We start from the raw sequence: 17,427 nt of genomic DNA, 5'->3' as shown, positions 1-17,427 counted from the left end.
TTTCAAAGTTCAACGAAGAGTACTGAATTGTGTCAAATTATACCTCCACAGTTTCAGTCTGGGACTACTCAGACAGGATGTTTCTCTAGAAAGAAGATAAAGAGGTTCAAGGTATGTTTCTAGAAACAGAGCACAGGCAGAAATACTGACCTTCTGGTGCCTTACAATTGTTTATTTTATTATCAGTTGTGGAGAACTTTGATGTGAGCAAAGAACTACACTTAAAGCAATGAAATATGTTGCTTTGTAACTTGAATGATTGTGAAGATGGGATAAGACATAACTTGATAGAAATTGTTCTGAAAAAATGGCAGTGGTTTGGAACCCAATTTTCATAAAAAGAAGATTTTTTTTCTTTATCATGGAGCATATTATGAAATATTTGGCTTGTTACTAACCTGCAATCTTAATATCAGATGAGGGTAGCTGTAGTACCAACGAGTTTGTGCTTTCACTCACAGTTCTACTTCCTTTCAGTTTTTGCTTTTAGCTATGCTAGTGTGGCTAGCAAAAGCAAAATGTATTTTAAGATTATTTTGAAACTGAAGAGAACAACAGTGCCTTAATGGAGAGAACAGCAATATTTATATAGAGCAACAGTATTTATGTTAATATTTAAGAGTATACATGTAAGTCCTTAGCAAACAACAAATTATGAGAAAAGTGTGATTAAACATACTCAGTATTATCTTAAGCTCCTTGAATAATGCAACAGCCTCTTGTCAGCATAGCAGTTGCTCTATCATTGCTCCCACTTTAGTCGGTTTCTGCATAGTGATGAAATATGCTTTCCTAACTCAGTAAGAGATACATGAGTTCTGAAATTATTTGATAAAGGAAGCCTCCTTTGTAACTTCATTGTAACTTGAAATCCCTTCCCGTTACATATTTTCCCAAGGTTCGTAGAAGTTGTCTTGAATAGTTAGCCTTTCCTCCACTGGATCTGAAGCAGAACATCCTTTTAACATCGCAGATGCATTAGAATTATAAGCTAGTTGCCTTTATGGGCAATAATTCATGGTCTTTCAAATGAATGACTCCTGTCTGCTAAGGACAACTGGCATGCACCATTCTTACATTTCTATTTTTCTACATTAAGAAGCCTAGATGAAAAGATTGGGCCAGCTATGATTTACACAGCTACAGTCAGATCTCAAACTGATCTTCCCGTTAATTATCCCTCTCAACCCCCTTTCCCTACAGAAATATTTTGATTAGATGGAAGGCAAATCAAATTTCGTATGTCCTTGTATTTTTGGAAAAAGACAACAAGTATTTTTTTGTTCCAAAGTTCCTACCGTTGGTATGACTGTGCCACTGGGGACTAGTTTGACCTTGTGAAGAACATCCAGACGAGGTTTGGCCACTGGATAATCACTCCAGTGATTGTTTAATGAATATGAAGCACAGCAGCAGCAGTGAATGGATGTCTTGACAATGTTGCCAGAAGTCAGACGTGCCAATGAGATAGGAGACATGCAAGGAAAGAAATGAAGAATGGAAGGCAAAGAGATTGACGAGAATCACAAAAAAAGGCCATAAAAGGCTGCTTCTAGAAGACCTCTAATGTGACTATGAAATGAATGGGCAAGAAATAGATTTTTCACAGGATGTGCTTAAGAGAGTATGCAGTTAGAAGAGGGAAACCTCAGTAATACAAACATCTGTGGTTTTGTTTCTGCATAATCATGGACTACAAAATATGCAAGCAATATTTTGGAAAGGAAGAACTAGCAAATGAGCCACAAACTGGCAAACCATTAGCAACACAGACTTCATTCTGTCTTTAATTAGGGCTCTGAAACAAGAGCAGATGCAATATAATAATGCTTATAAAAGCCCCTAGTTATTACATTGGATAAAACCCTGAGGCTTTACCCTATATCTGATGCTTACACATAACTGACTAGTCTAGTGAACTGTATACCCACTTTTCTGAATGAGTTGAGTTTAAACAGAAGTGAAGAGAAAGGAGATTTTATTTCCTCAGTAAGTAAAAAATATTAGAGTTGAATACAAAGACAGTGGATTCAATGTACCATATGACAGGCCAAATTTGCCACGCCACCTGATTAGTCAACCTGATTATAGTCTCCAGGCAGCTTGCACATGTGACTTAAAACAGCATCTCTAATGTCTTTGTAGTAACAGACCATGCCAGGAAGAAATTCCATTGGTTGTTTGTATGCAAATGACAGATTTGTAGCCCATAATTCATAACATCCTAAATTTAGGGAGGTGATCCACCCTCCCTAAAGATCACAGGCATCATGATGTACTCACCATGACACAATCAAATGAAAGGCAGCAATAATGTTACAGTTCCGATGAGTCAATTAGAAATGCCATCTTGCTAGAGGGCACCTTTCACCACAATCTGCATTGCTCAGAGAGCAGTTCAATTAGACAGATAATGCAGTCCAAACAGAAAATTTTAAAGACCAAGTTTAAAATTGGTGTGCATCTTATTTTAAATTTGATTATAACATGGATTTCTGCCAAAAGGAATAAAAGGCTGTTTTACAGAAATATTTTAGTGATACATTTTATTCAAGACTTAAAGGACAGCATAGAAGAAACCATGAAATTGAAGGTAACAGAATTTAAAATGAATTGGCTTAGACAGAAGTTTTATGGGAAGGAAACAAAAAAAAGTTATTTTTCTTTTTGTTTATGTAAGGGTATTGCTGCTTCCAGCTGGTTACAACATTTTTGGCCTTTGGTCTTATGAAATGGTATAAATGACACTAGCTGAAGTTGAAAGGTCTCAAAGAGAGTCAGTAACCTCACAGCATGATAAGCTAAGAGAAAAGCACATTTCAGAGCTTGTGTGTGTTTAGTGATACATGAAACAGCTATACTTATGAAACTTTCATTTTGCTCTAACTCTTGGGAGAAATATACTGCTGTTCAAGTCTATTATCACCCTGTTGGGCTCTCATTTGTCATAGTTTGCGAACAGTCAGCCTAAGAGAATGTATGTAGAAAACCTTCAGAATGACCAGTCCTGTGACTCTAAGGGTGGAGGTGGATGATGATAATTTTTGGAAAAATTTATTATTTTAGGTCTGACGCCTTTCTGTATGCTTAACATGCTTTATTATTCCAATATTTTTTCTTATTAAATTATTTCCTAATAAACCTGGTTTATAAAAATACTGGTATAAGCAAGCTACCCTGACACGCAATGATAAATTATTATCAGACCAACTGTGCATGCATTCTCATAAAAGCTGAAGACCTGTTGAAAGAACACTTATTTTTTAACAAATATCTCAAATTCTTGTCCCAAACCAGGGACAAGACATTACATTGTCATTGCCTTTATTGCTCATTAGTAGAACATCTTCAGATGATCCCCTAAGGAAACAAGACTCCTGTGGCAACACTCACTGTGCGGGTATGGTATGTATATGCTACTAACTTAATTTCAGTCACTTTCTGCTTGATCAGTTACTTCTGACAGAGAGCTGGAAGTACCAGAGGTATGTAAGCTCAGAGTTTTCATAAAAATTGGTATTTGGGAAGAGAAGACCCTATTAATATACATAAAAGAAAATCTTCAGCATGAATTCAGCCCATCATAAAGGCCAGGGACTGCAGAGGGGAAAGAGCTGTAAAAACAAATCAAACCAAATAAGCAGCTTAGGTAGGGCTAGCAACTCACTGCCTGCTACAAACTTGTCAGTACAAGAATTCAACTTACCTGACTTGGATATCTTGTTCCCACCTACACCTTAGATAAGAGTTACCTCACCATCACTGGACATCTGAGAGTTACTTACCCAGACTAGTCATATTGGCTATGTCTGTAGTGTTGAGTGAAACATGGCTAAAGACTAGCCCTGACTAATAGCACTGTTCACTCTCCAGGACACTTAGGTACTTTTTTGAGAAGGTCTGCTTCTACAAACACATGAAACCCAGGTGTAAGGTATCTGATAAAGATAGACAGAGTTCAGCTTCAGAATTTAATCGATTCTGGTGCTCACTTAACAATTTTAATGTCAATAGTTGCTTCCACATCTTATACAGTGGCTTTGGCTAGGAGAAAAAAAGTTTTAAACCTGAGGCACTTCCAGACAGTAAAGAATTAAGTATTTTAAGTATGTATCCAGTGTTTGAACTCATTCTCTGATGATTTTTTATTTCACAATATGGTATCCATGGTCAGTGGAACTAACAGACATTTCCAGAGGATGAGATGAATTGTCCGAGAAAAGACTTAACCTTTGCTGTTGATGACAGTTGAAATGCATGCAATAAGCTTAGACTAGACAATCTGCTTTTAAACAGTTTAAATTAGGTATGATTAATCCCATCCTGGAAGCTACTGAACTGTTCTCACAATACCTGGTAGTCAATGGCAAAGGCTAGGTTTTTTTGAAGATACCATAAAGAAATCCAATTAGCTTAACTTTGCTTGTTAAACTGAACAAGGCAGAATCACCCTCTTGTGAAAAAAAGTCTGACTATTGAACATACAGGAAACTTAACCACTTGCTTTAGAAAGGTAGCTTCAACAAACTCAAGGCATTTAGGTGTCTAATAAAGATGAGCAGATTTCTTTTTTAAAATTTCATTAGTTCTTGTGCTCATTGAAAAACCTTAACAACATTAGAGTTATTAAATTTAAGTATTTAGTATTAAAATAATATTTATACAGTCATTTTTATTATCTGTTACACAATAGCAGAAGATAACAAAAAAATTACAAAACATATGCAGGAGAAGGCAAAACTTGACCAATTCTAACATGTCTCATTTTTCATGTATACTGTTAATATAATTTGTATTATTAAGATCTTGTCTAAATTGAGGAACCTAGGAACATTTTCCATCTAGTGGATCCAGGTGTATGATCCAGCTGCTTTCTAGTTGGATGACAGCAATTATAGCTCTTTGGATGAGCAGAGAAGAAACTGTGGTGTAGTCATTAAGACCCCTTGCTTGTCACATCATCTTCTTAGTTTATGCTGTGATGATTTAAACAGAAGTTTAGGAATGGCAATTTTTGTGGGGGGTGTGTGTATATACACATACATATACCACACATATATAAAAATACTTCTTTAAGAATATCCATTAAACATTATAAGAGTTTTTCAAACAGTTTGTTAACTAGAAGATCATTAAGGTAGAAGAAACATGCAAATAAATGATACAGAAGGAATCAAACAAGCTACCTGAAAGAAAAATGAGGTCTACTTGATGGAATTGCTCTGAACAGCAGATATGTCAGACTAATAGCAGAAGACAAAGAAAAAAAAAAGAAGAAAAGAGGATGCGTTTGTACCAGACAGAAATAAAATTGCTCAAGGCTGCAGCACTGTGGAGGCTTGGGAGAAATGGTAGTGTTTTCCTGTCCCTGGGAAAGCTTGGAGCTGATTCCAAAAGGCAGTACTCTGGGCTGTAGCTGAATTGTTTCCTCAGTGTCTATGGCTAACATATACACAAGGAAACCCTTATGATCAACCATGAGCAGACTTTAGGGAGTTATTTAAAGGCATATTCTAAATCCCCCTTTGGCTTTTTTAATGCCTTTCCTAACTTTTTAATTCTTTTTTTCAATTCTTTCACTGAGCAGTTTATCCTCCTTTGCTAGGACAATCTCATTTCCTCCTTTAGGCTTTTCTGCAAACTTTAGCAGAATCCCAGATAACAAACAGATCATAAGCCCATTAAACCAATGGCACTCCCATTAAAGCAATGATCTTTTATTTGGTTATCATCTGGCTGCCAATGACCTAGAGCAAACCCTGAGGCTACAGCTGTATGAATAAACGAAAGGGATAAGGGCCGGTCTACTGGTCCTGATGGCAGCAGCAAATCTACCCACAAAGATAAAATAATTTCTCATTTCCACACAGGATCACCTCTTGCTTACTGCCCAGCAGAGAACAGTCTCTGTCCAGTGGTATTTCCTAGACAGCATCTAAACATTGTCTGACAGAACCTCATGAAGGACCGAAAGCAGAGAAGCTTGTGTGCTAGCAAATCGCATTATACAGGAGATCATTTGCTAGTGGTGCTTGAGCATATATCCCCTCATCCTGTTTTTTAGTACTACAGACGTTACAGAAGGGTCCAGGCATGACTGAGGGGATAGCATTTTTAACAATTCTGTTTCCTTAATTATCTTAGGTTATTACAGAATTTGTGTCTGGTCATATAATAGAAGTTGTCCATACTAGGAGTTGGGAAGTAGAGCTAAAAAGAAAGAAAAATATCAATACCATTCACTTCCCCCCTGTATATTTTAGGCTTCCTTCCAAGACTGTTTTTTTCTCCATCTCCTTCCTCCAAAGGCTTGCTAGAAGAAAATAGAGGGAAACAGCAATCTTTAGTATAGAGTCACTATTTCCAATATAAAACCAAAACCAACCTCCAAAAAAAGAACAGAAGTGCAGTTATGTAGAAAGTCCTACTTAAAACACATAAAAAAAAGACCTCCTCTGTTAAGTATTAAGGAAAACCCCGACATATTAAACACATTGCATTACAGAAAGCTATGTTCTTAACATATTCAGAATAATTAATCACTGGTTAATGGCATGCAACATACCAGTAGCCTTAGCTATTGTATGTCACAGAATACCTAGAATATTTTTAAATATTCACAAGTGGCTGCATTCATAAAATTCTGTACTTTAGGAAAAAAGTAATGAAACACACAGAGAAACAGACATGCTGGAAAGTGGATCTCTGTTTTTAACACAATTATTTCAGTAGTGCAGTTTTTCAGTTTTGTCTAGAAACCAAGAATCAAGAGGTTTAGCTCATCATGGACTTCTAAAGAATGGTTCAGAGGGGCTGCCACTGTCAGTGCTGTTTGAAGGCTGAGATTCTAACTCACAAAACACGATTTTATCTGTCTCAACATTTATATAAGGATTCAATAGATTTTCAGTCCATAATAGCTGGGATCATTCTTTTACACACTGGAAAGGAAAAGCTAACAAATAATTCAACCAAAATTTGGTTTTAGTTGGCAAAGTTTTGTCTGTAATGTACTATACACAATATTTTCTCTAATGAGTTCAAGCATCCTTCACAGATAAACATGATATTAGGCTGTCAATTCCTCAGCCAAAGCTATTTACTAGTGCCACTGTGCAAATTCCAAGGAGTCTGAAGTAGAGTAAAACTGAGCCATGTAGTCTTTGGTTTCTGGAGAACCGTTTGTTTAAGATAGACAGAAATTTTAGGGTAAGTGAAGTAAGAGGGTGCAAAGTCAGCCAAAATGAAATTACTTTTCCAAACAGACATAGCAACAGTTACTGCACACACTTTGTCAGTTCTATAATTTTGCTTTCTAAAAATAGGAAAGCTAGTAAGTTAAATAATAGTTTTTGGAAGTTTCTCTTAGCAGTATTTTGATTAAGATGTCACTTGAAGATGACAGTGCTACTGAAAATTTTAGAGCTGCAAGGATGGGAAATTAAAGGTTCAGCCTGGAGAAGAGATATATATTTATCTATGAAAATATTAATTATGTTTTAATAATTGTTTCAAATTGATATCTGATGCATCACTCCACATCGGCTTTAACTACGTCTATAATACATTCCAGTCTATAATCATCCAATATTGCAGGATTTTCCACCAGGGAAAATATTAACAGAATGGATGTATTGTAAAACAAGGACTGAAACAGCTTCTCATTCTGATTAGGAGACAGCTGAACCTGATTAGCATGTCTCCTAAAAATCTGAAGGACCAGAGAAAATCATTCAAAAGATGAAGGCTTATCCCTCTCTGGAAGCCTGGGCTTGAGATTTTGTTGAAATAATTCTGATGTAAAATGGATAAAACAGAAGAGCAGACCATGACAATGCAGCTAGAACCTCAGATATGGAAACAGTTGTGAGGAGACAGTAGAAAAGGGAATAATGTGAGAATAGAATAGAGAATACTCCAATTGGAAGGGACCTATAATGATCATCTAGTCCAATTCCCCCTGAGAGTTCCCTCATCCATCAGGGATGAATGTTTAATTTGTAAAGTTAGATTTACTTTGTTGACGATTTCTCTCTTCCTAGTGCTGTAAAAACATGGAAGTAGTTCTAAACAATCTATTTAAAACTAGTTGCATTAAAAATTCAGGTGATAACCACTGCATTTTTCTGTTACTACGGCAATGAGTGCTTTACTAGGGGTTTTGCAGTTTTTAGGTTTTGGTGAAGTAGATGCCATAATACAACTTCACATTTACACAAAATAAAATCTTCTGTTACATTTTAAATTTTCAGTCTTCTTCTTTTTTTTTTTTTTTTTCCATTTCTTCAGGCTTCTGCAAGGAATTGTTATTTCCCTGATACATACCAGTTGATGCAGACTGTTCACATCAGCTCTTATAAATATATATAACCATTTTTTACTTTATCAATCTGAGATAGTTTTGCTCGTATTTTTTAGCTTTGCCGACAAGGTAAAGTTATGACATAAAATTCTGTAAATTGATATATCTGTCAGTGATTCAAATGAGATATATCTTAAAATTACAGACTGTGAGTGCTGTACTGGGTTTTTATGTATGTTTTTGAGATAGTGATAACATCTACCATGCAGAAGAGCCCGAGGTAAATGCAGCTTTGGAACATGCTCTTGTTACACTATGTTCTTCCCAAACTCAGTATTTAGTACAACACACTCTCAAATGCTTGTTCATATAGCAAAGTTCCAGCTAATACATGGATCTTCCTGTTCAGCAGTTTTTGTATAAATTTTGGTTTTCATGTATATATTTGTTCTTTTGGAGTGATGAAGATTTCAATTTGAGACACTCACAGAAACAACTTTACAGTATTTGTAAATATTTCAAAGCAACTATTGAAAATCATGGAAAGAAAAACCCAAACAAGTCAAGTAGAAAAAGAAAGGCTAATACTCAGTAATCCAAGATACTGTAGATAAAACTTATCCTGGTGTATTTTCATGGCTATTCTGGCTTCAAGAAATCAAAATGATGTTGAAACAGTTACATGTCAAAATATATAATCCAATAAATCTAGCTTTTTAGGAATGGAGGGAGAATCTACTCTGTTGATTATATTTAAATACAAGGCAAAGCTCTAAAGGACAGCTGGTCGCAAAAGGTAGGATGTGTGCCAGTCCTTTCCTTTGCAGTCAGTGGAAAGAAGCAGGTAATTCTTTGGTGTAATTTAACACATATTAAGCTGGCCAGATGAATCGTATGCCAAAAGTTCTCTCCAAGGAGAGCCTACCATGACTAACTCAGATGCACTTGTTTGCATGACTGATGTCTACAATCTGCTGAGAGGAATTTTACCCTAAAAATCACTATGGAACAAAGGTTCATTGCTTTTGTATACCTGAAAGTTTCAAGTGTAAAAAATTTGACATATTTAGGAAGGTTTAAAATAAAACCTGAATTTGTTAATGTAGATATTGATATCACACGTAAAGTAACCTATTCATAGAAAGAATAGTTTGTCTTACAGTTTGAATTTTAAAAAGCAATGTGAGCTGGTACTCTTTCCAGCTGTTTTCAAAGTAACGCATTCAAATATATGGAGTATAATCATGTTCTCAATGCAGCTGGGATAAAGTGGGAGTATTAACTCTGTTTTATTTACATAGATACCAGTGCAATGTTAAATTTAGCTGAAATAATTTGTCCAAATATGTCTTTTTCTAAAATTCCTTTCTTAATTACCATTTTGTCCACATAATGAATAAGGACTGTTAAGGTAATTTTCAGAAACACCATTTTCATGCCTTAAAACTTAACACAGTCTTTAAAAATATTTCTACCATTTAAAAACTATTTTTATTCTTTTTATATTCTGAGGAAATCTAAAATTATACTTGCATTAAAGCTATTTTATTCCATTTTTATATATGTATTGTTTATACATTATTATTTATATTGTCTTTTAATAAACCAATAAGGTGGTAATTGTTTAACTAATTTCTTAAGCTTTAAACATAAGGCCTTTGGCACATTCTGAAATATGAAGAATAACCCTTTGATTATCATGAAGCTGTTCAAAGTTTAATGTATGACTGGATGTTGCAATTATTAAGTAACCACTGAAGCATTTCTAAAATAAAACCCCTCTGTTTATGGCCTTTCCTCAAAAAAACATCCTCATAGAAAAAAATGTAGACTCCAACATTATTAATAGCAAGAATTGCCATTTGGTGTAACTGGGAAAGTGCTCTCTGTCCAAGTGTCATTAAAAGCACCAGTCTAAGACTAATTCCAGAAGTGCCCAACTCCATTATAATTCCATTATAAAAATTATGTGTAGACTTTATCATTCATGTTTCCCTAGCATTTTGAAAAGCTGAAAAAATCCCCAATCCATATAAACAATTAAACATGATTTAAATTTGGTTTTGGATGCTTGTGTAAATCTCAAATTAAATTTCAAAAGATACACCTGCTTCTGTATGAAATGGCATTCCTCCCCAGTTTACTTCTGAGCCCCCATCTCCTTATCATTCACACTATATAAGCATTAACTCATTTATGGTCTTTTTTCTGGACAAAAAAAACCCAAACAAAGAAGCCCAGTTTCTTCTGCAACAAAGCCAGATACAGTTTTGGGGACAGTTCACTCTACAGAGAGTTCTCACATTGTTTAGGTGCAACGCTACATTGCCCTTAGCAGAAACCTTCGTAGTCTACTTGGGCATGCATGCAAATACATATCCACACCAGCAGTTTGATAAAGCAAATCTGTACAATGCAAAACCAGTACTAGTTATTCTATTATCAGTATTTATTATCACAACACTAAAAATACTTGAGAACTTTCAGCTTTTTTAAAGTTGGAAAACATAAAATTTGGCCTTTTATCTTTTAAAAGATTTGATAACATTTTCCTATGCTCCCTTTTTCATGTTTAGCTTGAGCTGCTGTATGCCTGTCTCTGTGGTGCTGGAAACAGCCAGTGAAATCCCAGTGGAGGACAGCACACGCCCACTCTGGTGTTCACATCTGGTTCCTGTGTGTTGCAGTGCCAGGCTTGTTGCTGGCACGTGCACTGTCTACACAGCACGAGAGAGAGGTAATTAATGATGTTTTTACCAAGGCATCCAAAGGTTTGAATGGAATGGGATCCCACCATCTGCAAAGGATGAACCACCCCAGCTCACTGCAGAGGGTGTGTGGATAGGATTAACACCCTTCCACACTCTCTGTCTCTGAGGCTATTCTGTGCTCTCAGATATCTTCATGTATCTCCATTCATGTTGCTGGTGTGAAAGGTTTGTTTTTTCCTTAAAAACAAACAAACAAACACCACCACCTTTAACACCACCAACGGAGCTTGAATAAAATTCAACAAAGGCAAATGCAGTGTCCTGCACCTGGGGAAGAATAAGCTCAGACACTAGCACAGGTTGGGGACCAACCTGCTGGAAAGTAGCTCTGTGGAGAAGGACTGGGAGTCCTGGTGGAAAACAACCTGTCCGGTTCAGCCTCCAGAAGAGACATCTGAGAGGGGACCTCTTCAATGTCTTGAGCGGGGAGGTTGAACTCCATGACCTCCAGTGGTCCCTTACAACCTCAACCATTCTGTGAGTACGTGAAAACCTTCATGCATTTTTTTGTGCTTTGCTACAGGCTGTAGAACAATATTGAGGTCATTAGGGTGAAGAAAAATGTCATTCAGACATACCTCTTTTATTCTATTACCACTTTGCCTTCAGAGAGGATTGAGAACATCCCTGGGAAAGGAATTCCCTGAGGCCATTCTTCACCTCTGAGAAGGGTGTTAGTACTTGTTTCTTGCTTAGTTATCTTACATTTTGAAAAGGGAGCTCATGCAGGTAGTATCTACTTCCCAAGGAAAACTTGATATTCATGGTTTTCTGTGGATGAAGTTAACTGCCTGAGCCACAGCACTCCTGACAGAAGCCAGCTGAGGGCTCAGAGCACAGATAAGATGTAGAATGCAACAATAAATATTATTTAGTGTGAGATCCGGTGTGAGTTCATTTTTAATTCCAGTCATCCCAACTGGCACAGAGACACTAACCCTGAAAAAACATTTCAGCAGGTATTTTGTTGAAGAAACAAATACTGTGAACTGTGTTAGGTCACTTATGTAAATGAGATGTTTGAAGAATGAGAAAAAAGATACAGAGTTGTAGATTTAATTATAAGGGTTTTTTTATTAATACATTGAAATGTATTTTTAGTCTATGACTGCTGAACCATAAAGAAGTAACTTTCCAGATCAAATCTCACACTTCTGGATGCTACAAAACACTATCTTTTTTCTTGGCTAAAATGCAGGGAAGCTGGGATGGTCTTTTAATGTATTGAAATGCATTGATTACTTACAAATCAGTAAAATGACAAAAACACCCAAATTTCTTAGCTATCACTGTTAAACACTGTTTGCAAAAATATAAGAAAATTTCAGCTGCTTAGTCTTTTCTTCCTTGTTAAATAGTGCAGTTGGGTATTTCTCATTGTAGGTGCCAACAGTAATGCTTCAAATTTCTACTTTTGACTACAGTTAAAGTTTCTGTGCAAACTAAAAGTCAATTTTGCTTCAAAAAAAAAAAAAAAAGAAAAGCATGAAAAACCACACATGTTGGGACTACACTGGAATTTGCTAAATTAAATTTTTGTTGTTCAAGACTCATTTCTGCTTCTGGAGGAGGCCACTTGAATATAGTGAAGAGTATTATCACAAATTCAATTAATTTTGTTTATACACTATCTTGATAAATTAGGCTCTGTACTCAGGAGTTAAAAGTTCTTATTGGTAATGTTGCTCCTTTGTGGTACTGAGGTAAAAAATTCACTGTTGTTTAGATTCAGATTTATCATTTGATTACTCCTAGTATCTATCCATAGATCTACATGCACTCAGGAAGCATAACGTAACACCCGCTTCACTTCAGAGATCCCAAATGGGTCAACTAATTTATTTCATAAGTAGTTGAAGGACAGGGATGTCTGTAAGCCAAAAATTCCTGTATTAAGGTACCGTAGTTTAACCAAGTGGTTTAAACCAGGACATAAGATTTGTCCCAAAGGAATTTTCTTCCAATATAGAAAAAATGAATGCTTAATCTCATTCACCTAACTATGAAAGTATTTACAGATGCTGGAACATACAGAAATAATGTGCAAAAATAATAAACTATGTATGGTACTGTACCCTTTGTACAACATAAATACAAAACTTTATTGGTATGTTACACTACTTTTTTTTTTTTTCCTTTTATGTATATTCTTAATTTGTGTAGAGACAGAGATGTCAAACTTGACAAGCATACCAATAATGCAGTCACTAAACAACGGCTGGAAGGTTTCTGGAGGTTGTAAGAGTCCAATCTTCTACATGAAGGAGGACTGTTACCCCACTCCAAAGTCAGCTGTGATGTGACTGGCTGAACAGAGGAATTCCTGATTACAGAACTACTCATAGTAGTGCTGTTTGGTCCGGAAAAGTTAGCTACATACACAGACGGAGTTCAGCTCTCACAGTGAAATGTAGCATCACCTCCGGGGCTAAACTCTTTGAAAATGTTAATTACCCCCTCACGTATTTCACGCTGTAGGTATTCATAGTCTTGAACAATCCTCCTGACTGAACCTCCCAAGCCTGCACATGTAGCACTTTTGCTACATCATCTGGCACTACCGCCACCTTCATAGTAGTCCTACAAGTAGCTAGAAGCAATCACCAGGCCCCTCCTCTTCCCAGGATCACCAAAGCCCAGCACCCCCGCCCCCGCCCCGTCTTTTTTGTAGGGTGTGTTTTAGGCACCGACCTGTTTAGACACCCATTACCGGACCCGTTTCTCCTGGGGGTCCCACCACTGCCTGTCATCTGCCAGCTCCCAGAGTGCAATAGAGGGGCACTGTAACTTTCCTCAGTCTCTTGGCCACCCTTCTCGTACGCGATCGGCCAGGGACGGGATATTCTGGGCCCGCGCCACGGTCTCTGCCTGGTGCTTTCCTTGGGGCCAGCCCCGAGCCCATTGCCCGGGGAGCAGTTTGACGCCATAGCGAGTGCAGACCTTGGTCCTTCCCCGCAGAGGTGTCTGCCAGCCTCGCCACTCCTGGGAGCTTTCTGGCCATGACCCAACCCGGGACAAGGCGTTTCTGCAGCCGCAGTGGCGATCGGGACACCTCTGAGTGCCGGTAAGGGGCCCTTTGTTCCCGGCACAGCGGCGCGGCGTCGGGGCGAGCGGGCAGCGGGCACAGCACCGGCAGCGGGGCCGCTTCCCGGCCAGGCAGGCGCGGGTCTCGCTCTCGGCCTCCCCTGGCTGCCACTTGCCGAGGAACGGGGGCCGGGAATCGCCGCCCGGCTGCCGCTCCCCGCAGCTCCCCTCCTCCCGGGACACCCCCCGCCCCTCGGCCCTGACGGGAGCCGCCGGCACCGACCGAGCCCCTCCCGCTGCCGCCGCCGCCGAGCGCCCGGGTGCCCCCCAGCGGCCGCGGGACGGGCCCGCGGAGCCCCGGGAGAGGGCCGGGAGAGGGCCGGGACGCCCGGCCGGCTCCTCTCCGGGGCGGTGAGGGGCACCGCACCCGGCGGGACGGCCCTGCCTTGCCCTGCCCTGCCCTGCCCTGCCCTGCCCTGCCCTGCACGGGTGCGGTAGGGAGCGGCTCCTGATCCCGCTGAGGGACAGGCTGCGAGGGCGCCGGGCTTTCCGCAGGAAAACGGGATCCAAGGAAGTCGGGGGAATCAGATGAAATCAAACGAATTAAGCCGGGAGGGAGTTTTGCCTGCAAATTGTGAGTGTCAATAATCCAGGCTCACACTGCTGACAGCAGATTGGTAACCCACAGCGGGTTTAAATCTGAATTGGTTGGCACTCCCCATACCCCCAGCTCTGCTCATTCCGTTTGTTTCAGGAAGAGGGTTCCTCGTTACTTAAGGAAGGGAGTGATCCATTGTATGCTGCCTCTTTAAGATGCTATATGTAAAGTTTGGTTGCTGGGTCCATTTTTTTTTTTTTTTTAATGGATACCAGATGTCGGGAGAAAAAAGCAGTTTATGTTCCAACAAGCCTACAGAGTGGATGTACATTTCTAGCTGTTAGCAAAACACTTGCTAATTACAATGCTTCCTTCTCTTTAAAGCACGGATAACTTGCAGAGTCCTTTTTGCTAAACTGTGACTGAACGTTATGGTACCAGTGCTAATTTTTTTTTTTTTTTTTTCCAAAGAAACGGTTCAGTAAATGTTGCAAATTCAACTAAATTCACTAAATACCTTAGCTGAGATTGGGAAGAGCTAGTTTTGCTTTTTGTTTTCCCTATTTGAAAGCTAGAGAAAGTGACATCCGAGTCGCGAACAGATGGCATCAATCAGTCAGCACAAATCCTGCCTAACGTCGGTGTTACAGTATAGTACTCTACTCAAATGAACATTAATTTTGGAAATTAAAATGATTTTTAAGGAAGTGTGTTGGACTAATTTTGTCCTTGTGGTATATTGCTTCAGTTATTACAAATTTTTATTTTTGGAGTGGCTGGGTAAACAAGTATTTTTTAACTCATTTATAATTCTTGAATAAATTGAAGGGTTTTTATTTTATTGAAGAAACTCAAGTTTTAAGTAAAGCTTCCGATAACTGTCTGATAAGAAATATCCAATGGATCACTTCTGTTCTTCCTATTATTCACTAGACAGACTGGTCTGTCTTTACTTCTGGGCTAATAGTGGTTTTTGCAGTCCTATTTAGTCTATTTTGCCTTTTCAGTAGCGTATCAATCAGTCTTTCTCCTATTTTTTCCACTTGCCAGCCCACCCTCTGCCCACATGCATGGGAAAGGGGAAAATTGCCTCACGTATTCTTCTTCTTCCAGCCGGCGAGTAGGAGGTGTTTTATGATACCTTATTCCTCTGTAATAGGGAAGTCACAGAATTGCTCTACTACATACAGTTATTTAAATCTCTTTTTAATCCAGAAGTCTATGTATGCAATTCAGGGGAAAAGGTAGTTTTCAAGAAAGTAAACAAGATTTATAACTTTGTTCAGAATCTAGTTTGTGTATGCTTACTGATTAGGGTTATGGTTCCCCCTTTTTTGATAAACCCTTGAGAACAACTGGACTAAAGGCTCTTCATGAATTGTTTAATCCCCACACAAGCTGATGATGTGGTGTGAAAGAGCTTACAGATCTTTCTCAAGCTTTGGGATAGGGAAGGAAAAGCTTTCACTGTCTGTGGGGGCACAGCTTCTCTTATCACCCTTTTGCTGTGGGAAGCAATGCTCCATCACCACCTGGGAGCTCAGGGATGCCAAAACTCACCCTCCACTCCAACCCCTGGAGCTGTGTAACAACCACCACAATCTGCTCTATGCTCCCTGGTCCCCCTGGCTCACATTTCTCATGCCACCTAGCATCACTGCCACTTACCCTGTTTTTATTACCAGTCACAACCTACTTGCTCCTTTCAGTTATTGTGAGCAGACCCCAGGGCTTCCACTTTCCCACAGAGATTGGAGAACAAAGCTGCCTCTTCTCCAGCTTTCTCTTTTGAGTTCATGATACTATTTCTTGTGGGGTGACCCAGCAGCCTTGCCATACTTGCTCTTAAGGCGCCTTCCAGGAAAACAGAGTTACTGGGTGAAATCCCTTCTGAAGGGTACTGGCCAGCATCTCAGGCCCCTCATTTCCCAGGTGAGTCCTCTAACTATGAGCATCTCCTCCACCAATGCTCCTGCTTTTCTCAGACTGCACCCTGGGAAGAGGATTTTGCCTTCTGAACAAAAAGAAGTGCTGTGAAGCCTGGGGGTCAGGACCTATTTTGGTCACACTTCTCTCCCAAAATCACCTGCTGAACTTCTTTGGGGAAACTCACTGTGAGGTGTCTCGATCCTTCTGCAGAGACATCTAGGCTTACAGTAAGCAGAGAGAGACTGTCTCCTAATGAAGGCACTGAATTACCCTTTGTAGCATCTCAGAGATGCCTTAGGAGGAAGCTGTAGTTTTCTTCATTATAGACTCGTAAAGAGTTAGAATTAATGTTTTTAACTCTGATGACTGTATCCTGTAACAGCAGGTAGAAGGAAAACATTTGGGAAAAATGGCTTGTGAGGAAAGGAGAAAGCTGTCTCAGTCATCCCAGTTTCTGACGTTAGCAAACCACACATATTTCATTATAGTGGGTGATAAATTTCAACCAAAGCCTCTTCAAGAACCAGTTGTGTTAGTTTTTTATGACCGATTATATTCAGAATACAGGCTTCTAATTCATGTGCTAAGAATCAGGTTGCTAGGTTTAGCTGACTGCCCTTCTTGTCCTGCAAAAGTGAAAATTCAGAGCCTAGTCTGGGCAGTTTGAACATGATCCAGAGGCAGCTACCTGCCAGAGAACAACCTGTTCAGATCCTCTCATGGCTCAATATTCTTAACTCAGTCAGCTTTTCCCATATCAGCTATAGGAACCACCTGTTAAGCACCTAACAAAGAATCAACTG

The 17,427-nt window shown here is 39.0% G+C and overlaps 1 protein-coding gene across 1 annotated transcript; it reads right to left on the bottom strand.

The window, feature by feature from the left end:
• Nucleotides 1–1,804: 1,804 nt before the first annotated feature.
• On the bottom strand, nt 1,805–16,840 carry LOC116439867 (translation initiation factor IF-2-like). The gene is made up of 5 exons (XM_032099908.1): nt 16,809–16,840; nt 15,791–15,845; nt 13,765–14,642; nt 6,237–6,313; nt 1,805–4,976 (listed from the first exon to the last, which is right to left on the bottom strand). Exons 1-5 carry the CDS (start codon nt 16,838–16,840, stop codon nt 4,972–4,974), a joined length of 1,047 nt encoding a protein of 348 aa, XP_031955799.1. The 3' UTR covers nt 1,805–4,971.
• Nucleotides 16,841–17,427: the final 587 nt, after the last annotated feature.

Source organism: Corvus moneduloides, chromosome 2, assembly GCF_009650955.1.
Source record: "Corvus moneduloides isolate bCorMon1 chromosome 2, bCorMon1.pri, whole genome shotgun sequence".
In the NCBI taxonomy this organism is placed as follows: Eukaryota; Metazoa; Chordata; class Aves; order Passeriformes; family Corvidae; genus Corvus; species Corvus moneduloides.
Note: the sequence above shows the minus strand (reverse complement) of the source record. Positions and strands in the feature narration are given on the sequence as shown.

Coding starts and splice junctions, on each gene's coding strand:
- LOC116439867 (XM_032099908.1), bottom strand. CDS start 16,840: ATGTCTCTGCAGAAGGATCGAGACACCTCACA. Junction 15,846..16,808: donor AAGGATCGAGACACCTCACA/GTGAGTTTCCCC, acceptor TCCCTATTACAG/AGGAATAAGGTATCATAAAA. Junction 6,314..13,764: donor GGTAATGGGTGTCTAAACAG/GTCGGTGCCTAA, acceptor ATTTTCTTCTAG/CAAGCCTTTGGAGGAAGGAG.